General features: G+C 42.0%; 2 protein-coding genes across 3 annotated transcripts; both read right to left on the bottom strand.

Moving 5' to 3' along the window:
• Positions 1 to 1,556: 1,556 nt before the first annotated feature.
• Positions 1,557 to 15,666, bottom strand: LOC141787454 (uncharacterized). 2 transcript variants are annotated; one of them, XM_074665854.1, is made up of 2 exons: positions 15,348 to 15,666; positions 1,557 to 5,332 (listed from the first exon to the last, which is right to left on the bottom strand). In XM_074665854.1, exons 1-2 carry the CDS (start codon positions 15,514 to 15,516, stop codon positions 2,838 to 2,840), a joined length of 2,664 nt encoding a protein of 887 aa, XP_074521955.1. In that variant the 5' UTR covers positions 15,517 to 15,666; the 3' UTR covers positions 1,557 to 2,837. The 2 variants fall into 2 exon arrangements, with proteins under 2 accessions (XP_074521955.1, XP_074521963.1); XM_074665862.1 differs by lacking the exon at positions 15,348 to 15,666 and adding an exon at positions 14,704 to 14,709 and having other exon boundaries at positions 1,558 to 5,332.
• A 4,006-nt stretch (positions 15,667 to 19,672) lies between these two features.
• Positions 19,673 to 24,982, bottom strand: LOC141787458 (uncharacterized). The gene is made up of 2 exons (XM_074665866.1): positions 24,666 to 24,982; positions 19,673 to 21,097 (listed from the first exon to the last, which is right to left on the bottom strand). Exons 1-2 carry the CDS (start codon positions 24,949 to 24,951, stop codon positions 19,965 to 19,967), a joined length of 1,419 nt encoding a protein of 472 aa, XP_074521967.1. The 5' UTR covers positions 24,952 to 24,982; the 3' UTR covers positions 19,673 to 19,964.
• Positions 24,983 to 25,435: the final 453 nt, after the last annotated feature.

Here is a 25,435-nt window from a genome sequence, read left to right as displayed (position 1 = left end):
AAAAATACAGCGGTTTAAATACCTCAATGAAAATTATTTAGGCTTTAAAAACAACACCAGACAATGAGAAGGCTGTAACTATAACTGTAATACAAACAACAATGAGCTAGCATCAGAAAATGAGTGGTTTTAACAGTGATATCACTGACTTTGTAGTTCTGTCTGTACCATTGAGGGCAGAGAATAACCGTATGATGCATTCATGGAGAACCTGTGGCTACCAACATTATTGTTTTCTCTTTTTCTAGGGAAAACTTTTCTTACAAAAAACTGAGGATGGAAAAAATGTTAAATCAAAGCTGGATATGAATAAAGATCTTATATGACTCAGGCCTGATTTGACTGTGTGGTTTTCAGAGAGACCATATCAAAGCTAGCTAGCTTGATGACAGGTGTCTCAGCAGTGATCTACATCGTTCTGTCAATATTGTATCACACTGCTGGTCCAGACTGATTTAAACAACAGCACAAATAAAGCATAAATGAGTAAATGACATTGAGAATAAGAGGAAATATAAAAATGGATCTATGTGAAAAGCTTTGAGAATGAAATGTACCATCTCTGTACAAAAACAGCTAGCTAGCTAAAAGCCCATCGTTAGCATTGTTTAAAATATGGCCTGGTCAACATCTGGAGTTCATGCTGAAATAAAAGAAATGTGATTTCCTCACACCAAAATACAAAAATTCATATTAATATCTTAACTTTGAGTAAATTCTATACCTGGCCTAAGAAATTGTTCAGACAACAATCCAAATCAAACATTTCTACTCAGAGAAAATGTGACAGGCATGTTAGCCAAACCTGTGCTCTCCTCACAGGCTAATATCATGTTCAGAAGCCTCCACTTTAAATTTAAAAGCTTTGACTGACACACCTTTTGGGGAGAAAAACACTTTGATTTTTCTGGAAAACTATTTATTTATATAGATAATCTGATATTTCTTATACCTGGTTGGTTATTCACCAACTCACAGGCCACTCCCACCCCCAGGTGTTTGTTCTCCATCAGAGGTCTGCTGAGGCCGTTTCAGAGCTGCTCCATGTCCACCAGAGAGTTCTTAGAGCAGCTCTTTCTCCTTTTTCTTTCTTTGTTGAAGATATCTATCCATCACTGTCACGGCTGGCTAAAAGCCAGAGACAAAGACCGGGAGGAGACATGGAGCACATGTTGAAATTCACTATTTATTTACAAAAAGAAGAACAATATGTTAGTCAGTAAGTCAGTGGTGCAATGCGTGCATGCATGAGTGAGATGTTGTCGAACAAAATAAAACGGAGCGTGGTGGAGGGAAGCAGCCTGCCAACAGAACTGCCCCGTGGTTGAATGACTCCAGCGTGCTTTATAGGAAACAGGAACACCGGGCCCAGGTGTTCCGAATCCTCTCCAACCCCTCTAGCCACTCCCACCTGCACCTGAAAGCAGAAAGGGACAGCCAGCGAAACAACCAGTAGATGGGGTCGTCACAATCGCTTTCAGAGAGTGAGCTATCCACTGCTAGGATTTGCATAAGGTCAAAGTTCAATTGCAAAGAGAACGAAGAATGGTGTGGGGCCTGTTTATAGACTCTGATCTATTTCCATGGCAACTAATGGCGTATCTGTGCGAGGGTGTGCAATTAGTTTGGTGACCACTGCATTGACCATGTTATTAATTGACAACAACATCAATTGTAATGCTTTATTATTTTTGGCTGAAGGGCAGTTTAAAGCCTCTGGTCCAAAAGTGGTCCGTCCCATAAAAGTGTAAGAAAACTGAACTGTGTCTCACAACTTCATCTTCTAACCAAAATATAAACAGTGATTAACAAATTTATCAGCCCACCACCCAGTGTAAGGTGTTTGTCACCACTGTCCTAAATGAAGAGGATTTAACTGATGACCAAACTATCTGTTTATGTGTCTGTTATAGTTAACCCACAGGTAATGGAAGCTATTTCATCTAAACCACATCTGTGATTCAAAATATGTTCATGCTTTTCAAGAGTGTTCAGATTTACTGTTAACCAAAAAAGAAAGGAAAAAAGGAAAACAAAAAAAGGAAAAACTCAAATAAAAGGACTCTGTTTTGTAATACAAACAGACCCTATGAAACCATTGCAGTTCCCTTTATGTTGTCCTCCTTTCTCAGTCTCTCTCTCAACAGATGTTTTTCTACTGTAATGCCAAGTAGTGTGTATACATGAAGACATCATTATGAGCATATTTACAGCACAAATTTATTTCACTCTTTACACTTTTCACAAACATTCAGTGACTTTTAATTACACATATAATTTATAACTATGAAAATAAAGAGAATCTGAATCTTCCAAAGCAGCTGAGGAGGTTTAACCTCAACTGTGGATTGTCACAGGAAGCTCTAAAGTCAGCTTCAGAGGAATCTAACATCACACTCAGAGAGGCTCAGTAGTGTCTTTCAATTTATGAACAGTTCTGTGTTGTCAGACTTTTCCACATTTCAAGCAGCTAAAACTTTTTCTTTATAGTGATCAAATGTATGTGAAGTCAGATTTTCTTAACACTTAAATCCTTTCCCCACATCCTGGGCTGCTGTAAGTGTCTGATTTTGCTTAACAAAAGTGTCTCACCTAATCTACATGACAAGTAAATCTTTTACTCACTTTAAGCCGCAAGCAGCAGGCAAGTACGGCTTTTCTTTGGTGTGGACAAATGTGTGGTGTCAAACTTTCTTTTGTTAAATTCTTTTCCCACATTCAGTGCAGCTAAAGTTTGATTGACCATATGTTTTGTCAAACCGTGTTTAGTGATGAATCCTTTCCAACAGTCTGTGCAGCTGAAGATTTCTCTTTGGAGTGCACATACAAGTGTGTTCTCAGATTTGCTTTTTGCTTAAAACTTTCCCCATATTCTCAGAGCTGAAACGTTTCTCTTTTGCATGAACAAGCATGTGTCTGGTTCGATTTCCCTTTTGGTTAAATCTCTTCCCACATTCAGTGCAAATGAAAGGTTTCTCTTTTGAGTGAACAAGCATGTGTCTATCACAATTTTCTTTTTGGTTAAATCTTTTCCCACATTCAGAGCAGCTGAAATGTTTCTCTTTTGAGTGAACAATCATGTGTTTGGTCAGAATTGCTTTGTGGTTAAATCCTTTCGCACATTCAGTGCAGGTGAAAGGTTTCTCTTTTGAGTGAACAAGGATGTGTCCATTCCGATTTTCTTTTTGGTTAAATCTCTTCCCACATTCACAGCAGCTGAAAGGTTTCTCTTTTGGGTGAACAAGGGTGTGTGACTTGAGATTTGCTTTACTCTTAAATCTCTTCCCACATTCAGAGCAGCTGAATTTTTTCTCTTTTGAGTGAACAAGGATGTGTGAATTGAGATTTACTTTGCGATTAAATCCTTTCCCACATTCATAGCAACTAAAAGGTTTCTCTTTTGAGTGCACAAGCATGTGTTTATCTCGATTTCCTTTTTGCTTAAAACCTTTCCCACATTCAGAGCAGCTGAAAGGTTTCTCTTCTGAGTGACAAATGATATGTTGTGTCAGTTTAACTTTGAGGGTAAATCCTTTCCCACATTCAGAGCAGCTGAAAGGTTTTTCTTTTGAGTGAACAAGGATGTGTAAATTGAGATTTTCTTTGCGTTTAAATCTCTTCCCACATTCAGAGCAGCTGAAAGGTTTCTCTTTTGAATGAACAAACATGTGTGAATTGAGATTTGCTTTACGTTTAAATCCTTTCCCACATTCTGTGCAGCTGAAAGGGTTGTCTTTTGAGTGCACAAGCATGTGTGAACTGAGATTTACTTTGCGATTAAATCTCTTCCCACATTCAGAGCAGCTAAAAGGTTTCTCTTTTGAATGCACAAGCATGTGTCTGTCTCGATTCCCTTTTTGGTTAAATCTGTTCCCACATTCAGAGCAGCTGAAAGGTTTCTCTTTTGAGTGACAAGTCATGTGTTTGATCAGATTAGCTTTGAGGGTAAATCCTTTCCCACATTCAGAGCAGCTGAAAGGTTTCTCTTTTGAGTGAACAAGGATGTGTGAATTGAGATTTTCATTGCGGTTAAATCTCTTCCCACATTCAGGGCAGCTGAAAGGTTTCTCTTTTGAGTGAACAAGGATGTGTGAATTGAGATTTGCTTTACGTTTAAATCCTTTCCCACATTCAGAGCAGCTGAAAGGTTTCTTTTTTGAGTGCACAAGCATGTGTGAATTGAGATTTGCTTTTTGGTTAAATCTCTTCCCACATTTAGAGCAGCTAAAAGGTTTCTCTTTTGAGTGCACAATCATGTGTCTATCTCGATTTTCTTTGAGGGTAAATCTTTTCCCACATTCAGAGCAGCTGAAAGGTTTCTCTTTTGAGTGAACAACTAAATGTGAATTAAGATCTGCTTTGAGGTTTAATCTTTTCCCACATTCAGTGCAGCTTAAATGTTTCTCTTTTGAGTGAACCAGCATGTGTTTATTTTGATTTCCTTTTTGGTTAAATCTCTTCCCACTTTCAGAGCAGCTGAAATGTTTCTCTTCTAAATGCACTAGCATGTGTCTATCAAGAGGTCCTTTTCGTTTAAATCTCTTCCCACATTTGGTGCAGGTGAAATTTTTCTCTTTTGCATGAACAAGCAAGTGTCTATCTCGATTTCCTTTTTGGTTAAATCTCTTCCCACATTCAGAGCAACTGAAAGGTTTCTCTTTTGAGTGAACATACTTGTGTGAAGTGAGATGTTCTTTGCAACTAAATTCTTTTTTACAAACAGAGCACTTGAAAGGTTTTTCATTGGTGTGGACTAACATGTGTTTGCCTAAAGATCCTCTGGAAGTGAATCTTCCACACTCAGAGGACTTGAAAGGTCTCTTCTCCTTCAGAGAAACCACATGATTGGTTTCTCTAGGGTCCTGGCCTACAGTCTCTGTTCTATTGTTTGTGGCAGGGTTTAGTCTTTTCACATAGTCTCTGGTCTTCTTCCAGTCATCTTCAGTTCCTGATCCAGTATCTGAGGACATGTCAGTCTGAACCTCATTCTCTGGTTGTAAATTTCTTTCTGGATCTGAGCTCCTTGCTGGTTCTGGTCTCCCACAGTCCTCTCCACCAGCTGCTCTTTCCATATGGTCAGTCAGTCTGTGATGAAGCAGTGAGGACTCAGGTTCCTCTTCATCATTTTCACTCTTCATATGGACTGAAGGAAACAGGACCTTGGTATCAGCCTCCTCCAGTCCTTGAAGCTGCTCTCTCCTCTGACCGATCCACACTTCCTCCTGTTCCTCTTTAATGAGTGGGGACTCATTCTCCTCCTGGTCTGGATAGGGGCTCCTCTCCTGCTGCTCAGGGGGGAGCTCCTCTTTCTTCACCATTAGTAGCTGAACATCTGCAGGACACAGTGAACAAATATCAATGAGATATTAGATCATCTTCCTGATGGAGAATCTGAAAGAAAAAAAAAACTCTGGATATTTATTTTCAGCACAGCTGTTCTCCCACAGAAGGACAGATACAGACTGATAGAAATAAAATATCTTTGATAATACCTGTAAAAACTAACTCTAAATGTTTTTTCTGTTACTATTTTCAAAGTTTGAACATAAATGAATCAATTATTTCTGGTTCTAGTGATTAAAAGTTTGTCCATATCTCATCGCCTAAAAGTAATAACCAGGAAAAAAAACATGTAATCTACTTGACCCTGGACCTTTTTTTCTGGACTTTGTTTTTTCCTCAAAGAGCTGCTTGTTGCATTTCTGTAGACAGAAACAGGTTCTGCATGTTTTTCAGAGGATGCTTGTTGCATCGTTCAGGGACAGGTGAAAATGGTTCATAACTTACATTTTTCTTTAACAGCTTCCTGACATCATTACATTCACAGATTTGTAAAAACATTACTTGAAACGTTGAATTGTGAAGATTTGATAATAAAATGTGACTGTTATGTGATTAGTGTTTATGATATAAACTGTTTTGGGGCAGCATAAGCTCTCAACCCTGTAAATTAACCTTTAGTTGTTGTTCTGTAGGCTATATTTGTTTTAAACAGTGTGAGGACAAACACAGAAATTCTGATCCCAGCCAGACCCAATGATATTATATTGCAACATGCTCCTAAAAACTATCTGAAAACTAAATCGTTACAAACCTGATTAATTTCTGCATCAGAGACCCCTACAACAACAACTGAGAGGTGAGAATTTGTTTTGGCTCATTTTCATGGATATTGGGGTCTTACAGGGTTCATTCAAGACTTTCCATCAGTTGACTCTTCTCGACCAGTTGTCCAGTCCCTGGACATCTGGAAAGGACTACTCCCCCAGTAGGGCCGTTTTCTGGGGTAAATGGACTACTGCAGGACTAAATTTAGACCCTAGTTCTGATGGCCGAAATTCAGCTAAAGCTATGAAACCATCAGTTCCTTACCACGGTTAAGAGCCACTGAGGCGGGAAGGTAACAATGAGGAAACACTGAGACAAATGTTAAAAGCTGTAAAAATGAATCATCAGATAATGAAAATAATATCCTCATCACTATTTTACCGATGGTTTGTTTCTTGAGTTAGTCGTCGACGCAGAGCGGAAAAAGCAGCGATTTGTTTTGTTCAGTCTGCTGACAGTAGGGATGAGAATTGATAAGATTTTATCAATACCAATGCTGTCAACGATCCTGCTAATCGATCCAATTCTTTAAAGTTTCCTTTATCGATTCCAGCAAATTTTGCATGTGGGCAAATGGTCTGATTTTCAGTGGCAACAATCCCAAACATACATCCCAGTTTAGATAACTGCTTCTGAAATTTGCTGGTGTTTCCACTCACACAAGGTTATGCAGTAGGTGTAATTAAAATTGGGCCACAATTCTGACACTTCTGAGCCCTGTCAATTGAATGGAATTGATAAGGGAATTGATTAGTGAAACGATTAATGTTATCATTTCTTTGATGGAACTGTTGATGATTCTTAACTGGAATTGGTTTTTGATTCCCATCCCTAGCAGATAGAATAGAATACAATAGAATACAACTTTATTTATCATTGAAACAAGAACAAGGAAATTGCAAAAGCCCTTCAGTCAGTACAAAACAGTGTGAGGTGCAAACATAAGTAAGTAAAGTAAAATAAGATACGAAAATAAATATTAAAATTAGGGCTAGGCAAAGATTAAAACTTTTAATTGTAATTAATCGCATGATTTCACTGATTAATCATAATTAATCACATTGTGAGAGTGCCATAACATCTGTCATGCAAACACTAAATCAGTACTTGTTATACAGTAATAGTTAAATCACATATTTAGTGCAAATCAAATTTACAAAATGTAAATACAAAATTAAAGCTTATTGCCACTGTCAGGACATTAAAGTGATACTCCGGGATGGAACAAGTTGGGTCCTATCACAAGGTTTAGGGCAGAAATTTCCCTACAGCAGTGTTTTTGTGCAGCAGAAGCCCAGGGCGCTCGCACCAAACACCCCCTCCCTGCTCCTCTGCCCTCAGATGGGGCCATTTTTTACTTGACCAAAAACACTAATAAACGGACTCCCACCGAAAAACTCTGATATCGGTCTGCATTCACACTTTATTTAGAGAATTTTCAGCACGTTACTTTCACACAAAAACACCGCTAAATAAGGCTCTAGTTCTCAACGTGTCTCTTCGTCCTGGCAGACTACCTGCGTTTGTTTATATCTGGCACGGCGCGCGCGGACTGATGCACTAAGCGGCGAGCGCCTTTAAGTTCCGTGGCGTTGCCCCTCTTCTCCATGCTTGTTTTGGTTACTCATCGTGTTTTTCTGCCAATTTCACTTCCGGTTCCACCACGGTCAGCAACAGACATTTACAAAATACAGATTAAACATGTGGTGTCCGGGGTGAGAGGGGTCCTTGGTTATTTTTCCTGCCTTTCAGAGGCAGCAGGAATGGTGCAGTTCTTCCAGTGTGAGGAGAGGGCAGTCGATGATGTTTTTAGCTGTGTTGATGATCCTTTGCAGTGACATCCTTTGAGCCACTGTGCAGCTGGTGTACCACACGCACAGACAGTACACCAGGATGCTCTCGATGGTGCACCTGTAGAAAGACACACACAGTCTCAGGGGATGTTGTTGTTCCTGAGCACCCTCAGGAAGTGCAGTCTCTGCTGGGCCTTCTTCAGTAGCTCAGAGGTGTTCTCAGTCCAGGTCAGGTCCTTCTCTCAGTGGACTCCCAGAAAGCAGAAGTCCTCTACCCTCTCCACACATTCCCCGTTGATGAAAGTCGATGATCAGCTCATTAGTCTTTGCTGTGTTGAGGAGCAGGTTGTTATCACTGCACCACTCAGTCAGCTGCTCCACCTCAGCCCTGTATGCATACTCATCCCCCCCAGAGATGAGCCCCACTACTGTGGTATCATCGGCAAACTTGATGATGGTGTTACTGGGGTGTGCAGAGGTACAGTCTGATGTGCAGAGGGTGTAAAGCAGAGGGCTCAGCACGCAGCCCTGGGGGGAGCCGATGCTGAGGCTGACGAACCCGGATGTGTGGTCTCCTACCCTCACCCTGCCTGCCTGCGGTCCAACAGGAAGCTGTAGATCCACAAACAGAGTGTGGAAGTCCATGGTCTCCCAGTTTACCCACCAGTTTGAGAGGAAGAATGGTGTTAAACGCAGAGCTGTAGTCCACACAGAGCATCCGCGTGTAGGTCCCCTACTGCTCCAGGTGGCACAGTGACATGTGGAGCGCTGTGGTACAACATCCTCTGTTGATCTGTTTGACCTGTAGGTGAACTGGTGGGGGTCGAGACTCTCGGGGAGGAGTGAGGTGATGTGACCCTGTACCAGTTTCTCAACGCACTTCATCACCACTGGAGTGAGAGCTACTGACTGGTAGTCATTGAGGCTGGAGATGTGTTGCTTCTTGGGCAGGGGGACGATGGTGGAGGACATCAGGCATGGCGGAACGATGGATTGGGACAGGGACCGGTTGAAGAATCTGGTGAACACTCTAGCCAACTGGTCAACGCAGTCCTTCTGCACCCGTCCAGGGACACCGTCGGGTCCAGCCGCCTTCCATGGGTTGACCGTCCACAGCGTGTGCCTAACATTGTGCTCCTCCAGTGTGAGGCTGGAGCTGCTCTGGATCGCAGGGTGTGGTGTAGCTGCCTCCGGAGATCCTGTCTTGAAGCGGGCAAAGAAGCTGTTCAGCTCCTCTGCCAGTGAGGCTCCACCCTCAGCAGCTCCAGTGTTGGCCCTGTAGTTCCTGGGGTGCTGGACCCCCCGCCACACCTGTCTGCTATTGTCACAATCCAGGTGGTCCTTGATCCTCCTCCTGTAGTCTGTCTTGGCCTCTCTGATGCCCCTCTTCAGGTTGGCTCTGGCTGCACTGTACAGAGCGCTGTCACCAGCCCTGAAGGTGGTGTTTCTGTCTTTAAGCAGCTGCTGGACCTTCTGTGTCATACAGGGCTTGTCATTTGGGCACACCCGGGTGGTCTTATCCACTGTGACGTTGTCTGTGCAGTTTGTTAATGTAGCACAGAACACGGTCCATGAACACCTCCAGGTCTGGATGTTCAAAAATGTCTCAGTAAATCCTTTTAAAGCAGTCCTGCAGAGGCATCATCAGGCCAGGTTGTGACTCTCCTTCTGGTGCTAGGAGCAGTTATCCGGAGGGGGGACTTGTGCAGGGATCATGAGCAAGGACGTGTTTAGACTGGCCCAGGTCTGCTTGCTGTTTAGCCTTGTAGCCCAGCTTGATGTCGGAGGACAACTTGTCCAGTGTATTAGCTCCTCTGGTGGCACACTTGATGTGCTGATGAAACTTGAGAAGCACCGTTTTAGGGTCCACATGATTGAAGTCCCCTGCTATGATGTGTGCTGCTTCGAGGTGTCTGCTCTGCTGCTTGCTAATGCTGCTGTGGAGTAGTCCGTTAGCCGCGCTAGCATTAGCATAAGGTGGGATGTAAACAACACAAACACCGCTGTTAACGCCCAGTTCCGTGGAGGTCCACAGTCACTGCGTCAGTACACCAGTTGTTGTTTATGTACATGCACGCACCCCCTCCTCTACTCTTTCCAGAGTCCTTCGTCCTGTCCTGCCAATGGGCTATCTAGCCGGTGTTGTGCCAAAAGTTGACTTTAGCCAGATATTGGTTTCCGGTCCATGAGAGCGCGTACAGCCGTTATAGTTGAAAAGCGCAGCTTCTGTAGCTCTGCGGCAGGCCTCATCATGCTCAAACAATGAGTTTGTTTATAAACATTTAACAATGTTTATTTTGTGTTTGCGTTTGATAGCCTCCTGTATCGTGCCATATATCACTGTATAATAGGCTGTTGGTGATTTTAATCTGGCTTGTATTTGCTCTAATTAAGACGTGTGTCACTGAGGGAGCTTCTTTTCTTCTGCACCAAAATTACATTAGATCCCTCAACAGAGGAAAATGATCCCAAACAGTTATTTGTTGTACGGTTTGGGAAATGAGTAAAGGGGCATAATGTAAAAATCTGTTTATTTTGCTAGCCAAAAACTGATCCATGCCTCTGGAATTGTGCAAAGAGAGATATTTTGCCCCAAAATGACTTAATTTTAGGGATGCACGATATTGGATTTTTGCCGATATCCGATATGCCGATATATCGAAACCCCTTTTGGCCGATACCGATACCAATAATCACAAGTTTGTTTGTTTTTTTCACTGTAAAGAAAGCTAAGTCTATCCTGTACTGACATTTATGTGTTACTCTTATTGTGACGGTCTTATTTGTTTAAGAAACATACATAAAATAAGTAGGGTTGCACGATATACCGATACTGAGAAAGTATCGATACCACGTGTTTTCAGAAAGTAAACGACACCACGTGTTTTAAGTATCGATACTCCAAGGCAATTTTTTGTCTGAATCAGAGACATTTTGACTCAGGCAACTTGAGTGTCTGCAGCCACCGAGCTGGGTCCTCTCTCTTCTCTGAGGAATGGGCGGAGACTGTCTTTCCAAAGTGTGTGTGTTGTTGTGAAGTTGGACAGTGAGCCTGTATTAGCTTCACGTGTCGATGCTTGGCCGTTTTCAGTCCGACGAAGTTGTTAACGTGCATCTTAATTATCCGATCTCGCGCTGACAATCTCACAGTTTGATTTCTTGAGCTGCATGCAAACGTACAGACAGTTACAGACATGGCTCCAAGTTACAGCGCTCCTGTGAACCGGCCGTAGCTTGTCGAAAAAGCCGGTGCACAGGAGCGAAATTTGGCATTAGTCTGTTTGCGAAGCCGACAGTCGGGGCAGCTTCGTAAGCTAATACACGTTTCAAAGCCTGTCTGTAAACCTTACGACCGACACACACACGGAGGAAACACTACAAACATGATGAAGCACATCAGAGCTCAGCATCCTCACCTCCTCAAAGAGCAAGAGTGACAGATGCAAACGACATGCCCAAACACAAAAGTCAAACGAGTGTCAATTACTTTGTGACAAGAAAACTAGTTCACTACGACTTGTTGTTGATACGACGAATAATCAGCGTCATAAACACATGATCTGTGGAGCACACGCAGCCCTGAGTCACGGAGCTGTGTGGTGTTGACAGTTTAATGAAAAATAAGTGACAAGTAGTTTTCTAACTTAAACGAAGAAACCTATAGGAGACACTAAAGTGCTGCATCTGTAAAAGAGCTGAAATAACACGGGTACACTTTTTTTTAGAGTATTCATGTTAAAAGGGTACTTTTCAGTGTATCAACACACTGTGTAGGCTAAACTACAGTGTGCTGAGCATGAAAACATTAGATGGCTGTTAAAGTCTGACATTGTTATTTTACCTGCTCGTTACTGTACAACAATTAATATTTTCTGGTTTTCTATTTAGTTAAATTATTCTTGAGAACAATAAATGAGTTCAGGTTCCCTCTAGGAACTGATTCTGCATATAATCTATAATACTTTGTGGGTGTGTGTGTGTGTTTTCTTAAATATTAGCACAATTTACAAATCTCCCTTAGTCCCACAGACACACAAACAGATGTCAAAAAACTTGCTTTAGGCAGCCTTCTCTTCAAGCTGTTTTTTTTTTATTTGTTTTCTTCTATTTTAAGTTTGCCATGGTATCGATAAGTATCGATATCGAAATTTTTTAGGCAGGTATCGTGTCGAATCATAATTTTGGTATCGTGACAACACTAAAAACAAGACAAAAAACATTTGGTTTTACCATAAATAAGAAATGTATTATTTTTTCAAACTCATGACATTCAGTATTGAAATAATGAAAAATAATTTCTATAGATCACATGAACTTTAAATGTACAATGCTTTTTTAAACATAACCAAGTTGCATTTGATTATTTTAGAGCGACTGTAACAACCTGGTGACAGACACAGAGCTCTGCAGTGCAAATAAATGAAGTGCTACATTTTATTTAAGGAGCTTATTTTTCAGATGGAAAATAATAATAATCCTAACTGAATAGCACCTTATCGGCTGTGCATATCAGCAGAAATTTTCATATCTGCCGATACCAATAAACGTGTTTTTAAGCTTTTATCAGCCGATACCGATATTGTGCCGATAATATCGTGCATCCCTACTTAATTAAACAAAAAAGAGTAAAGATAGACCGATATGGATTTTTCCAGGCCGAGACACCAATTATTTGTAGTCAAGGAGGCCGATAACTGATATTAATTTGCAGTCAAAGCACAAACATTGGTGTCAAAACTTTGAATAAAAACTCCAACACTTAACTTTATTCAAATACCTTTAAGCATGAGTTTATTAAACAGCTCTCAGGCTTAGCAGCATGTTTTATGAAGTTAAATGAAAACTTAAAAAAAAAAATAGCTAAAGTTTTCTACAGTAAATAGAGTTTTCCAAAATTTCTATGTAATTGCACTAACTGTAATAACTCCACTGCTAATTGACTGTTCCCAAGACATGGCTCTGCTTGTAACCAATCAGATGGTGCTGTGGGTGGGACAGTGCTGGGGATTGAGTAGTGGCTGCAGACAGCAGCGCGGCTGAGTCAGAGCCGAAACATCTTAGTATGTAATCTTGACGCAAATGCGCATTAGGTGTGGCCGTACCATTAGAGCAATCGCCACTGTCATAAACAAACTCGTTGAGCAGTGGCGTCATTAGGCCTAATTTGGCGTCGTCAGGCCTAATTTGAGGGGCTGAAGCCCCCCCTAAAGTATCATCAAGCCCCCCCTAAATGATTTGAAGTGATTTCAACATACTACTCACACCCGCTGTGGTTTTCGCGGGAGATGTAAAATCGCGAACGAGTCGAGTCTTTTGTATAGCCTTTTCAAACGAACGGTGAGAACCGACTGACAGTCGTGAGTGAGCTGTTCGTTCTGAAACGTGCAGGCATATTCAGTAATGGCCTGCAAACAAAGGGCTGACACAGAGCAGCGAATCAGTTATTTTTGTTCACTGAAAAGCGCTGTTCAAAAGAGTCGACTTGTTTGAGAACGTCCCATCTCTTGCGAAAACCATCCGGGTACTAGGACAACGAAAGCTACGAAACAAAGGCTCTTTTTAGTAGTGGAAGGAGGTAACACTTTGATAGTAGAAGCTAGCTTAACTAATGAGGTAAAAACGACTCATAAGACTGTTAGGAGGGCTGAAGAGTTTATCTGATGAGGCAGAGACAGGCTAAACTTCCATATTGACTCCTTCTCTTCTTCCTTGTTACTGGACGGACAGTCAAAAGGATGGAGGCTATCTTCTTGTCATGGACTCAGGAGTAAAGCAAGACACAAAAAGTCTTTATTTATGCCATCAATGTAGAATGGATATCAGGAAGTTTTTCCAAAAAGTAAGTATTTATCACTGATGGTAGTCAACAATTGACTCCAGCCCCCTGCTAACAGTAGTTTATGATTATTATTATCATCATATTATTGTGATGAATATAACAATAATAAAACATTAACAATAATCACTCCGCCATCCCTATTGATCTGTAGGAGTCAGGGCAGAGGAGCACAGGGAATGAGAGGGGAGAGACCTCCACTGGAAAGGTGAGTCTAAAGATAGAGTCATTTGTCTGTAGGACACTGAAAATAAATAAAATAAAAATGAATAAGTAATATGGTAAAAATGAGATAGCCTAACTCGGTGGATAATAAAAACAGCTGAAGCAGAGCAGGTCATAAAATTAGAAGTGATAGATCTGGTCTAAAAAGGAGAAATAAAACAGGTTAAGAGGATTTGAATTAATAAAATAATAACAATAAATTATACTAAATACAATCAGCTTAAAGACAGACTAAAAAGGTAGGTCTTAAATTTATTTTTAAAAATATGAACAGTACGAGCTACTTTCAGGTCTTAAGGTAGGCTGTTCCACAGATGGGGGACATAACAATAGAAAGAGGCTTCCCTAAGTGTTTTAGTTCTAACTTCAGGTACCATTAAAGTCGACTACCTGATGACCTGAGAGCCCTACTTGGCTCAAATGATAAAAGCAAATCTGATAAATATAAAGGAGCAAGACCTTGAAGAGATTTTTTAGACCAATAAAAGAACCTTAGATTCTATTCTAAATCTTTTCAAGTTACTTATCTGCCAAAATTTGATCAATCTGACTTCAAAATACAAAACTATTATTGTGTTGTCTGCAAAAGTCATGGCATTAGCCTCTATGTTGAGCAGTTATTAACTCTATGTGAGGCCTGCCACAGAGCCACAGAAGCTGCGCTTTTCAACTATAACGGCTGTGCGCGCTCCCGTGGACCGGAAATCAGTTTCTGGCTAAAATCAACTTTTGGTACATCACCTGCTAGCTCGATAGCCGAGTCCAGTACGGATGAGTTTAGCCAAGATTCCGAGATCAAAATTACACAGCTGTCCTTAACGATGGAGCCTCAGTTCATCCATTTTGTTGGCGATGGATCGAGCATTCGAGAGAAAAATGCTTGGAAGCGGTCGTTTGTGTGGTTGCTTCCGTAACCGCGTAAGCACTCCGGCCCTGCAGCCCCGCTTCCGTTGTCTCTCTCGACGGCATTGTGATCCCCGAAGACCCGGGAGTTCTTGCTTTGTCCGTCAGGATGTTAAGCGAGTCAATAAAATCAGCAGTAACGCTCTGTTTGACCTCCTGTCCTACCCGAAACAGTTCGTGTCTCATATCTGGTTTTAAGATCGTCTCTAAGTCTGTTTGAAACGACCTGGCTGGGAGAGCAGTTAGCCGCAGCTACTGTGAGCGCTGCGACAATTTATCCTAATACAGTCAGTGTTTCTCACACAGAAAACTTACATCAACCTTCTTTTTCCACACAGATGATCCACAGTAGATTACACATTTCCAGAGGAACTCATACTGATTTTCACATGAATTAAAACCCGCTCTGAGCTTCCGTCTATCAACCTTAGCTACTGGCTCTATTCCCTGAAACATTATCACACACATGTTCAGAAACCAACCTGCTCTGTGCAGCTTTATCTCAGGGATTAAAATTATTTCCAGTATTTCTCTTTGTCGCTGGAGCTCCTCTTCGTATCTAGACACTGTTCTTCTTTCTTCCAGATCTCTGATGACCGCAGCGAGCAGCCGCCGCTCGAACAAATCTTTAAGGTCCTGAAATCTGGACATCTCCTCACATCCAAGAGTCAAAGAAGAAGAAACTGTAACCTGGTGACTTCCACTGAACTGATTTTCTCAGTTTCTGACGGGGAGTGTTTCCGACACTCTTTAAAAAGGTGAGCTTCTTCTTCTTTTCAACTATAACGGCTGTGCGCGCTCCCGTGGACCGGAAACTACGTCAGGTCATGGGGATTACGCACTGCGCTCCCGTCTATCCACCTGGCCAACGTCCGCCCTCTGTCAAACATAGGATGACCAAGCGTCCTCTTTTGCCCGGACATGTCCACTTTTTACGTCCTGTCCGGGGTGTCCGGGCGGGTTTAATAAATTCACGAAAATGTCCGGTGTTCACTGATTTTCATAGGACCATTACGTCCGTAAATTGACCGGCATTTGCAAACAATACTATCATGCGCATCACTTACCGAGAGGCTGCCTTGTGGGCAGGTCTGCTCTACGCGTGCACACACACGCATAGAGAGTGAGAGGGTCAGAGAGAAGGCGAGAGAGAGAGACATAGACGGAGAGCGGAGAAGACGGGGCTGTTTAGACAGCGGAGCTGTATTGCACGGAAGATGCCTAAGCGTAAGTGCAGCTTCACAGATGAACTGCAAAAAAAAATTTCCGACATACCGTGCCGATCGGGACAAGTGGGGGCGGAGTGAACCGTGTGCAAAGCTGGCACATATGTCTCAGTGTCCAATAAAGGTGCTGGAGATCTCAAAGCTCACATGGACACTGAAAAACATGACATGACAATGGCATTTCATGCTGTTAAACACCACAACAGCTACAGGTCCATGGATTGCACCAGTGCCTTGCTAAAAAGACATTTCCTGACTCTGACGTTGCTAAAAAGTTTAGGAGTGCTGGCACCAATGCCCGGTACCTGGTAATCGGTACCAGTGCTCAACGGTACAAATTTTTGGTACTTTTTTGTAGTTATGTGGTAAAAAATATCAATTTCTTTAACAATATTATATATATTTTTTTCAATTTAACATATTTATCCTTCAGTATATACCCTTGCAATGCTGTGTTCATGTCCATCACGGAAAATCGACTATTCTTTCACTTCCTCACAGTCACAAGGATGTGTTCAGGTACCCAAACGTGGTACCTTTTGATTTTACATGAATCGGTACTCGGTACTTTTAACAGAATTCGGTCAGTACCTTTTGAAGTACCTGATTCGGTACCCATCTCTAGGTGTAATAGCCCCCCATTCTGTTGAAGTCACACATGAAGCACTCAAAAAAATCCAGTACTGTGGTGTTTCCACAGACGGGAGTAACCACAGGGCAGTGAAAATATTAAGAATATAAGAAGCCTGTCTGAATTTGTGCCTCGAGGCCAGTGCAGTTGTCCTCTTTTTTGGAAATCAAATTATGGTCACCCTAGTCAAACAAGATGGATAAACTGCTGCTCCTCAACAGAAAAAACTTCGACTTTGGCAGACCCACCGCCGTGTGTTTCACTGAAACTTGGCTCAGTGAACACATCCCTGACAGCGCTCTACATCTGCCCGGCTTCCAGCTCCTGCGCGCGGACCGTGTAACGGAGCTCTCAGGGAAGACGAGGGTATGGAATAGTGAGATTACCAAATTACAAAAAAAAAAAAAAATCTATAAAAGAAGAAAATGAATTAATAAATCAATTGTATAAGAATCTATAAAAGAATGAATAAATTAATAAAAATATATGTTTACATTCCACCTCAGGTGTTCGTAACAGAGGCGCAGCAGCAGCTCGCCGACCAGATCACAGACGTGGAGAGGAAGCATCCAGACTCCCTGCTCATCATTTTAGGGGAAATTTAATAGAGCAAACCTCAGCCATGAACTCTGAAAATACAGACAGCACGTCACGTGTCCCAATATATTCTCGACCATTGCTACACCACAATAAAGGACTCATATCACTCTGTGCAGCTTTAGGACTCTCTGATCACTGTCTGATCCACCTTATTCCTACCTACTGGCAGAAATTAAATCTACAAAGCCTGTAATAAAATCAGTGAGGAAGTGGACAGACAAGTCAAGGCAGGAGCTCCAGGTCTGTTTTGACTGCACAGATTGGAGCGTCTTTGAAGCTGCAGCCACAGACATTCATGGAGTTTGTGACACTGTGACATCCGACATCAGTTTTTGTGAGGACCTCTGTGTGCAAACCAAGACCTTTCACACATACAGCAACAATAAACCTTGGTTTAGTGAGAAACTGAGGCAGCTTCGCCAGGCCAAGGAGGAGGCCTACAGAAGTGGGGACAGGCTCCTGTACAAGCAGGCCAGGAACACGCTGACTAAGGAGATCAGAGCAGCTAAGAGGAGCTACTCTGAGAAGCTGAGAAGACAATTCTCAGCTAACGATCCTGCGTCAGTGTGGAGGGGCCTTCAGGAGGCCGTCAACTACAAGAGACCATCCCCCCACCCTGTGAAGAACCCTCACCTGGCTGAGGAGCTGAATCTGTTCTACACCTGCCCGAACCAGCTGGCCCCCATCTTCACCCGGATCTTCAACAGATCTCTGGAGCTGTGTGAGGTGCCCTCCTGCTTCAAACGCTCCACCATCATCCCAGTCCCAAAGAAACCCTCCATAACAGGACTGAATGACTACAGGCCCATCGCCCTGACATCTGTAGTCATGAAGTTTTTTTAACAGCTGGTGCTGAGTTACCTGAAGGACATCACAGGACCCCTGCTGGACCCCCTGCAGTTTGCCTACCGGGCAAACAGGTCAGTTGAGGATGCAGTCAACATGGGACTGCAGTACATCCTACAGCACCTGGACTCTGCAGGGACGTACGTGAGGATCCTGTTTGTGGACTTCAGCTCGGCATTCAACACCATCATCCCTGACATCCTCCACCACAAGCTCTCCCACCTGTCTGTGCCAGCCCCCACCTGTCAGTGGATCTCCAGCTTCCTGACTGGCAGGACCCAGCAGGTGAGGCTGGGGTCCATAACATCCAGCACATGGACAGTCAACACCGGCGCCCCCCAAGGGTGTATGCTCTCCCCACTGCTCTTCTCCCTCTACACCAATGACTGCACCTCAGGGGGCCCCTCTGTGAAACTCCTGAAGTTTGCGGACGACACCATCATCATCGGTCTCATCCAGGATGGTGACGAGGCCGCTTACAGACAGGAGGTGGAACAGCTGGTCCTCTATGTGGTCAAAACCACCTGGAGCTGAACCCGCTCAAGACTGTGGAGATGACAGTGGACTTAAGGAGACTCCCCCCACCCACCCACCCCACCATTCTTAACAACACTGTGTCTACTGTGGACTCCTTCCGGTTCCTGGGATCCACCATCTGAAGTGGACCTCCCACATAGACTCTATCAGGAAGAAGGCACAGCAGAGGTTGTACTTCCTCAGACAGCTCAGGAAGTTCAACCTGCCCCAGGACCTGCTCATCATCTTCTACACCTCCATCATCCAGTCTGTCCTGTGCTCCTCCATCTAGGTTTGGTTTTCCTCAGCCTCCAAACACGACCGGCACAGACTACAGAGAACAGTCAGGGCTGCAGAAAAAATCATCTGAGCCAGCCTGCCGTCCATCCAGGACTTATATCGGTCCAGGACCAGGAAGCGGGCTGGCAACATCTCTGCAGACCCTTCACACCCCGGACACAAACTTTTTAAACTGCTTCCCTCTGGCCAGCGTTACAGAGCTCTGTGCGTCAAGACGTCCAGACACAGGAACAGTTTCTTCCCCCAGGCCGTCACTCTGATGAACACTTAACCTGCCACAAAACAACAACTCATATACCTCATGTACAGCTACAGCCTCTGTTTCTATTGCACATTCATGTTCATTTTTTGTCTTGCAAATTGCACATTCTGATGTCTACTCGGTGCACACTCAACAGATGTTTTTCTACTGTAATGTTAAGTCATGTGTATACATGAAGACATCATTATGATCATATCTACAGTACAAATTTATTTCAAACTCTTTACACTTTTCACAAATATTCAGTGACTTTCAATTACACATATCATTTATTACTATGAAAATAAAGAGAATCTGAATCTTCCAAAGCAGCTGAGGACGTTTAACCTCAACTGTGGATTGTCACAAGAAGCTCTAAAGTCAGCTTAAGAGGAATCTAACATCACACTCAGAGCAGCTCAGTAGTAACTTCCAATTTATGAACAATCATGTTGTCTGACTTAATTAAAAATAAAATACTTTTCTACATTTTAAGCAGCTAAAACTTTTTCTTCAAAGTGATCAAATGTATGTAAAGTCAGATTTTCCTAACAGTTGAATCCTTTCCCACATCCTGAGCTGCTGTAAGTGTCTGGTTTTGCTTAACAAAAGTTTCTGACCAAATCTACATGACAAGTAAATCTTTTACTCACTTTAAGCAGCAAGAAGCAGGCAAGTAAGGTTTTTCTTTGGTGTGGACAAATATGTGGTGTCAAACTTTCTTTGGTAAAATATTTTCCTACATTCCCACATTTAGTGCAGCTAATGTTGAATGATTAACCATATGTTTTGTCAAACTATGTTTAGTGATGAATCCCTTCCCACATTCAGAGCAGCTGAAAGGTTTCTCTTTGGAGTGCACATACAAGTGTATATTTAGACTTGCTTTGTGGTTAAATCTTTTCCCACATTCAGAGCACTTAAAAGGTTTTTCTTTGGTGTGAACAAGCATGTGTGAAGTCAGATGTTGTTTACAACTAAATCCCTTTCCACATTCAGAGCAGCTGAAAGGTTTCTCTTTGGAGTGCACAAACAAGTGTATATTTAAACTTGCTTTGTGGTTAAATCTTTTCCCACATTCAGAGCAGCTGAAAGGTTTCTCTTTGGTGTGAACAAGCATGTGTGAAGTCAGATGTTGTTTACAACTAAATCCTTTTCCACATTCAGAGCACTCGAAAGGTTTCTCTTTGGTGTGAACAAGCATGTGTGAAGTCAGATGGCGTTTATGACTAAATTCTTTCCCACATTCACAGCACTTGAAAGGATTTTCTGTGGTGTGGACTAACATGTGTTTGCTGAAAGATCCTCTGTAAGTGAAACTTTTTCCACATTCAGAGCAGCTGAAAGGTCTCTTTTCCTTCAGAGAAACCACATGATTGGTTCCTCTAGGCTCCTGGCCTACAGTCTTTCTTCTATTGGTTTTTGCAGAGTTAAATCTTCTCACATAGTCTCTGGTCTTCTTCCAGTCATCTTCCTCATCTTCAGTCCATGATCCAGTATCTGAGGACGTGTCAGTCTGAACCTCAATCTCTGCTTGTAAATTTCTTTCTGGATCTGAGCTCCTTGCTGGTTCTGGTCTTCCACAGTCCTCTCTACCAGCTGCTGTTTCCATATGGTCAGTCAGTCTGTGATGAAGCAGTGAGGACTCAGGTTCCTCTTCATCATTTTCACTCTTCATATGGACTGAAGGAAACAGGACCTTGGTATCAGCCTCCTCCAGTCCTTGAAGCTGCTCTCTCCTCTGACCGATCCACACTTCCTCCTGTTCCTCTTTAATGAGTGGGGACTCATTCTCCTCCTGGTCTGGATAGGGGCTCCTCTCCTGCTGCTCAGGGGGAAGCTCCTCTTTCTTCACCATCAGTAGCTGATCATCTGCAGGACACAGTGAACAAATATTAATGAGATATTAGATCATCTTCCTGATGGAGAATCTGAAAGAAAAAAAAACTCTGGATATTTAATTTCAGCACAGCTGTTCTCCCACAGAAGGACAGATACAGACTGATAGAAATAAAATGTCTTTGATAATAACTGTAAAAACTAACTCTAAATGTGTTTTCTGTTAATATTTTTAGAGTTTTAGAATTCCTGTAGACAGAAACAGGTTCTGCATGTTTTTCAGAGGATGCTTGTTGCATCGTTCAGGGACAGGTGAGAATGGTCAGGAGTGTTGGGCTGTGAAGTATTCTCTTGAGGATGATAAGTAGAGAGTGTGATTGGCTATCCAGACACTATTGTGTGAATTTGTTGAATGTGAAAGTAAGATTAGGATACATCTGAGCTGAAACCATGAAGCTTTGAGAAAACAGTTCATATGTAGAACTTACATTTTTCTTTAACAGTTTCCTGACATCATTAAATTCACAGATTTGTAAAAACATTACTTGAATTGTTGAATAGTGAAGACTTGATAATAAAATGTGACTGTTATGTGATTACTGTTTATGATGTAGATAGAGCTGAAACAACTCCTCCAATAATTTGAGGTACTCTATTAGAAAACATGCTCGATGAATTTTCTCAGCCTCTAAGAATTGTTAATTTTTTAAAAAGATCAAAGAGTGGTTTTTTAAATAGAGCTGACGCTATATTTAGAGAGTTTTCATACCCCTCAAGCCACCTCTTTTTCAAAATAGCGACTGACAACAAATCTAGCTTCTTTTCTGGAGTTTGGAGACTGATATGAAAGCATGTTTGGATCTGCATCAGCTGCTTGTCAACCAGCCGCACGTGCTGAGCCCCTCCCCAACCCAAAATCACTCACACATCACAGACGGCCGTCTGTCTCGCTGCAGTCTCTCATCACGGTCACACTGGCTATCTGAACCGTTTTCATGCACTCTTCAAAGTCCATTTTGTTTCACCAGTGTGACCACAAGACTCACTTCACCTTAGGAGAGGTGGGCTTTAGCGCAGTCCACTTCATACACACGGACACCCCATATGATCAATGACATACAGTCGCTGCGACCGCTTCCCTCAACAGTCATTTTGAACAAGGTGTCAGAGGGCTGTGTCGCACCTAAACGACTTAATATGAGCCTAAAAGTCACTGAAGTTGTAGCAGTGTTCTCTACGCCTCATTGTGCAGGCGGGTATGGCAGTATGGAGTATGGCACGGCTTGGATGGCCAGTGTGACTGAGCAGGAGACTGTGTATAAATGAATAGTGGAGGAGGATCGATATTTTAACATCTCAAAAAGAGTCAACCAAACAAAGTTCATTTGTAGCTCTAAACACTTTAACAGTGTGCAGTGTTTCCCCTACTTTCCGCCCCCCTGAATGTCGAGTTAATTTTATTTCCCATACAGCGCCAGATCACAGCAGAAGTGATTTAGAGTTCCCTCTCTCATAAATCAGGTACCTTTGTTTTTGGTCTGACAGACTAAACAGCCTTACGTTATTTATCTCATTTTTATGATGGGATGTCGTTTGAACGTCGTTGAGTTCACATTTCTCCCTGCAGAACTTCACCATGCGCGAAAGACCAAGTGATCTTCAGCCCACGGTGAAGTTCTGCTCCAACGCATTTCACAGACACACAAACACATGCACCCAATTACACACACAGACAAAGTCATTCCATATAGAAGACAAATAAATCACACCACCACAAGAAACATCTCCCAACGCTTTCTCTGTAGAGATGCCACACTGGTTCTCCTGCGCTTTCGCCCCCCCAAGATACACGCTTTCTGTCCCTCAAACAATGTCATCCCTTTCTCCTTGCTTGAAACAAACTTCCATTTGAAAAATAACTGCTCTTTAAGTACACAAAAATGTGTTTTATCCGATTACTCGAGAACTAAATGGAATTTTCAGTAGAATACTGGAATACTAAAATATTCAATAGTTGCAGCCCTAGATGTAGACTGTTTTGGGGCAGCATAAGCTCTCAACTCAGAAGCCAGCACACAAGTAGAAACACTGGGTCAAGCCAGCCAACACGTTGTTTTGTGGTGCGCAAATGTATGGCACATTACGGTAATAGCGGCAAACGCCTCATTTCAAATAAAAGCAATCTGACTGATAGTACAAGACGTGAGGATTAAACTCAGATAAAACATCAGCTCATTCTGATGAGGAATTTCACAATAAAAGCCCTTTAAATTCAAATCTCACTGTAATTTTTTGATTATACGATTACAATTATTAAAAAAAAACTCTGTAGTTATAACTGGACCATACCACCTCAGACTGATAGAACCTGATCTCAGGATGACACTCAGAAAAAAAACATCTCATTCTGATGTGTAATTTCACAATAAAAGCCCTCCAAATTTCAAATCTCACTGTATTTGGCAAAATAAGATTAAAATTATTTTAACAAATCTGTAGTTATAACTGGACCATTCCACCTCAGACTGATAGTACTTGACCTCAGGATGACACTCAGAAAAAAACATCTCATTCTGATGTGTAATTTCACAATAAAAGCCCTCTAAATTTCAAATCTCACTGTATTTGACAAAATTAGATTAAAATTATTTTAAAAATCTGTAGTTATAATTGGACCATTCCACTTTAGACTGATGGGACTCGGGATGACAATGACATTTGAAAATTTAGAGGGCTTTTATTTTGAAATTACACATCAGAATGAGCTGATTTTTTTTCTCAGTGACATCCTGAGGTCAAGTACTATCAGTCTGAAGTGGAATGGTCCAGTTATAGCAACATATTTTTTGATTTGATTTTTATCTGAGTTTCATCCTCACGTCTTGTACTATCAGTCAGATTGCTTTTACTTTGAAATGAGGCGTTTACCGCCCTTACCGTAATGTGCCATATATTCGCGCACCACAAAATAACGCGTGGGCTGGCTTGACCGCGTGTTTCTACTTGTGTGCTGGCTTGACTTCGGTGCTCTTAACCCTGTAAATTAACCTTTAGTTGTTGTTGTGTATATTTGTTTTGAACAGTGTGAGGACAAACACAGAAAGTCTGATCCCAGCCAGACCCAATGATGTTATATTGCAACATGCTCCTAAAAACTATCTGTAAACTAAATTGTTTGAAACCTGATTATTTTCTGCATCAGAGACCCCAACAACAACAACTGAGAGGTAAGAATTTGTTTTGGCTCATTTTCATGGATATTTGGGTCTTATTTGTAACAATGAATCATCAGATAAAGAAAATAATATCCTCATTTTACCGATGGTTTGTTTCTTGAGATGGCCGTTGACGCAGAGCGGAAAAAGCAGCTATTTGTTTTGTTCAGTCTGCTGATATCCGTAATACAGTCAGTGTTTCTCACACAGAAAACTTACATCAACCTTCTTTTTCCACACAGATAATCCACAGTAGATTACACATTTCCAGAGGAACTCATACTGATTTTCACATGAATTAAAACCCGATCAGAGCTTCCGTCTATCAACTTTAGCTACTGGCTCTATTCCCTGAAACATTATCACACACATGTTCAGAAACTAACCTGCTCTGTGCAGCTTTATCTCAGGGATTAAAATCACATCCAGTATTTCTCTTTGTCGCTGCAGCTCCTCTTCGTATCCAGATACTGTTCTTCTTTCTCCCAGGTCTCTGATGACCGCAGCGAGCAGCCGCCGCTCGAAGAAATCTTTAAGATCCTGAAATCTGGACATCTCCTCACATGCAAGAGTCAAAGAAGAGAGAGAAAACTGAAGTACTGATAACCTTCTCCGAGCTGATTTCCTGATTTCCTGAGTTCCTGGCGGGGAGCGGATGCCACGAGTCTTCATCTTCTTCTATGGTGTTTTAAGGTAGTTGACATCCGCGATCGTTGCATTAACGCCACCTACTGGATGATAGTAGTTTACCAGCATCAGCACAATTTTTGAACCCTGCAGTGTTGTTGGATGATAAATACGTTTATCCATCCAACCTTTAGGCCACAAACTCACACAACCTGCAAACTTTTCTTCAGACTCAACTCTTTGTTTAACTGGACTGAATTTCTCAAGGTTCAAGTAAGAAGATAAAGTTTTGTGGTTATTGTGAAAATACATTCATTTAATTTGATTTTGAACATGTTGTGTCCATGTTGTAATTTTACCACACTGTAGAAGCAAAATTGCTGATCACCTTACACATTACACGGGGACGTTGGTCTAATCATATATTCACATATGAACAGAAATACTGCTAGAAATATCATGTCTTTGATGGTTACTATTACTATTACTATACTCGTCTGTGAAGGTAGGTGGTGGAAAATGAGGTTGC

This window comes from Halichoeres trimaculatus, unplaced genomic scaffold (assembly GCF_033239565.1).
Source record: "Halichoeres trimaculatus isolate MK-OKI-2021-1 unplaced genomic scaffold, fHalTri1.1 fHalTri1_scaffold_1, whole genome shotgun sequence".
Taxonomy (NCBI): Eukaryota; Metazoa; Chordata; class Actinopteri; order Labriformes; family Labridae; genus Halichoeres; species Halichoeres trimaculatus.
This window is presented reverse-complemented; position numbering and strand designations above follow the sequence as displayed.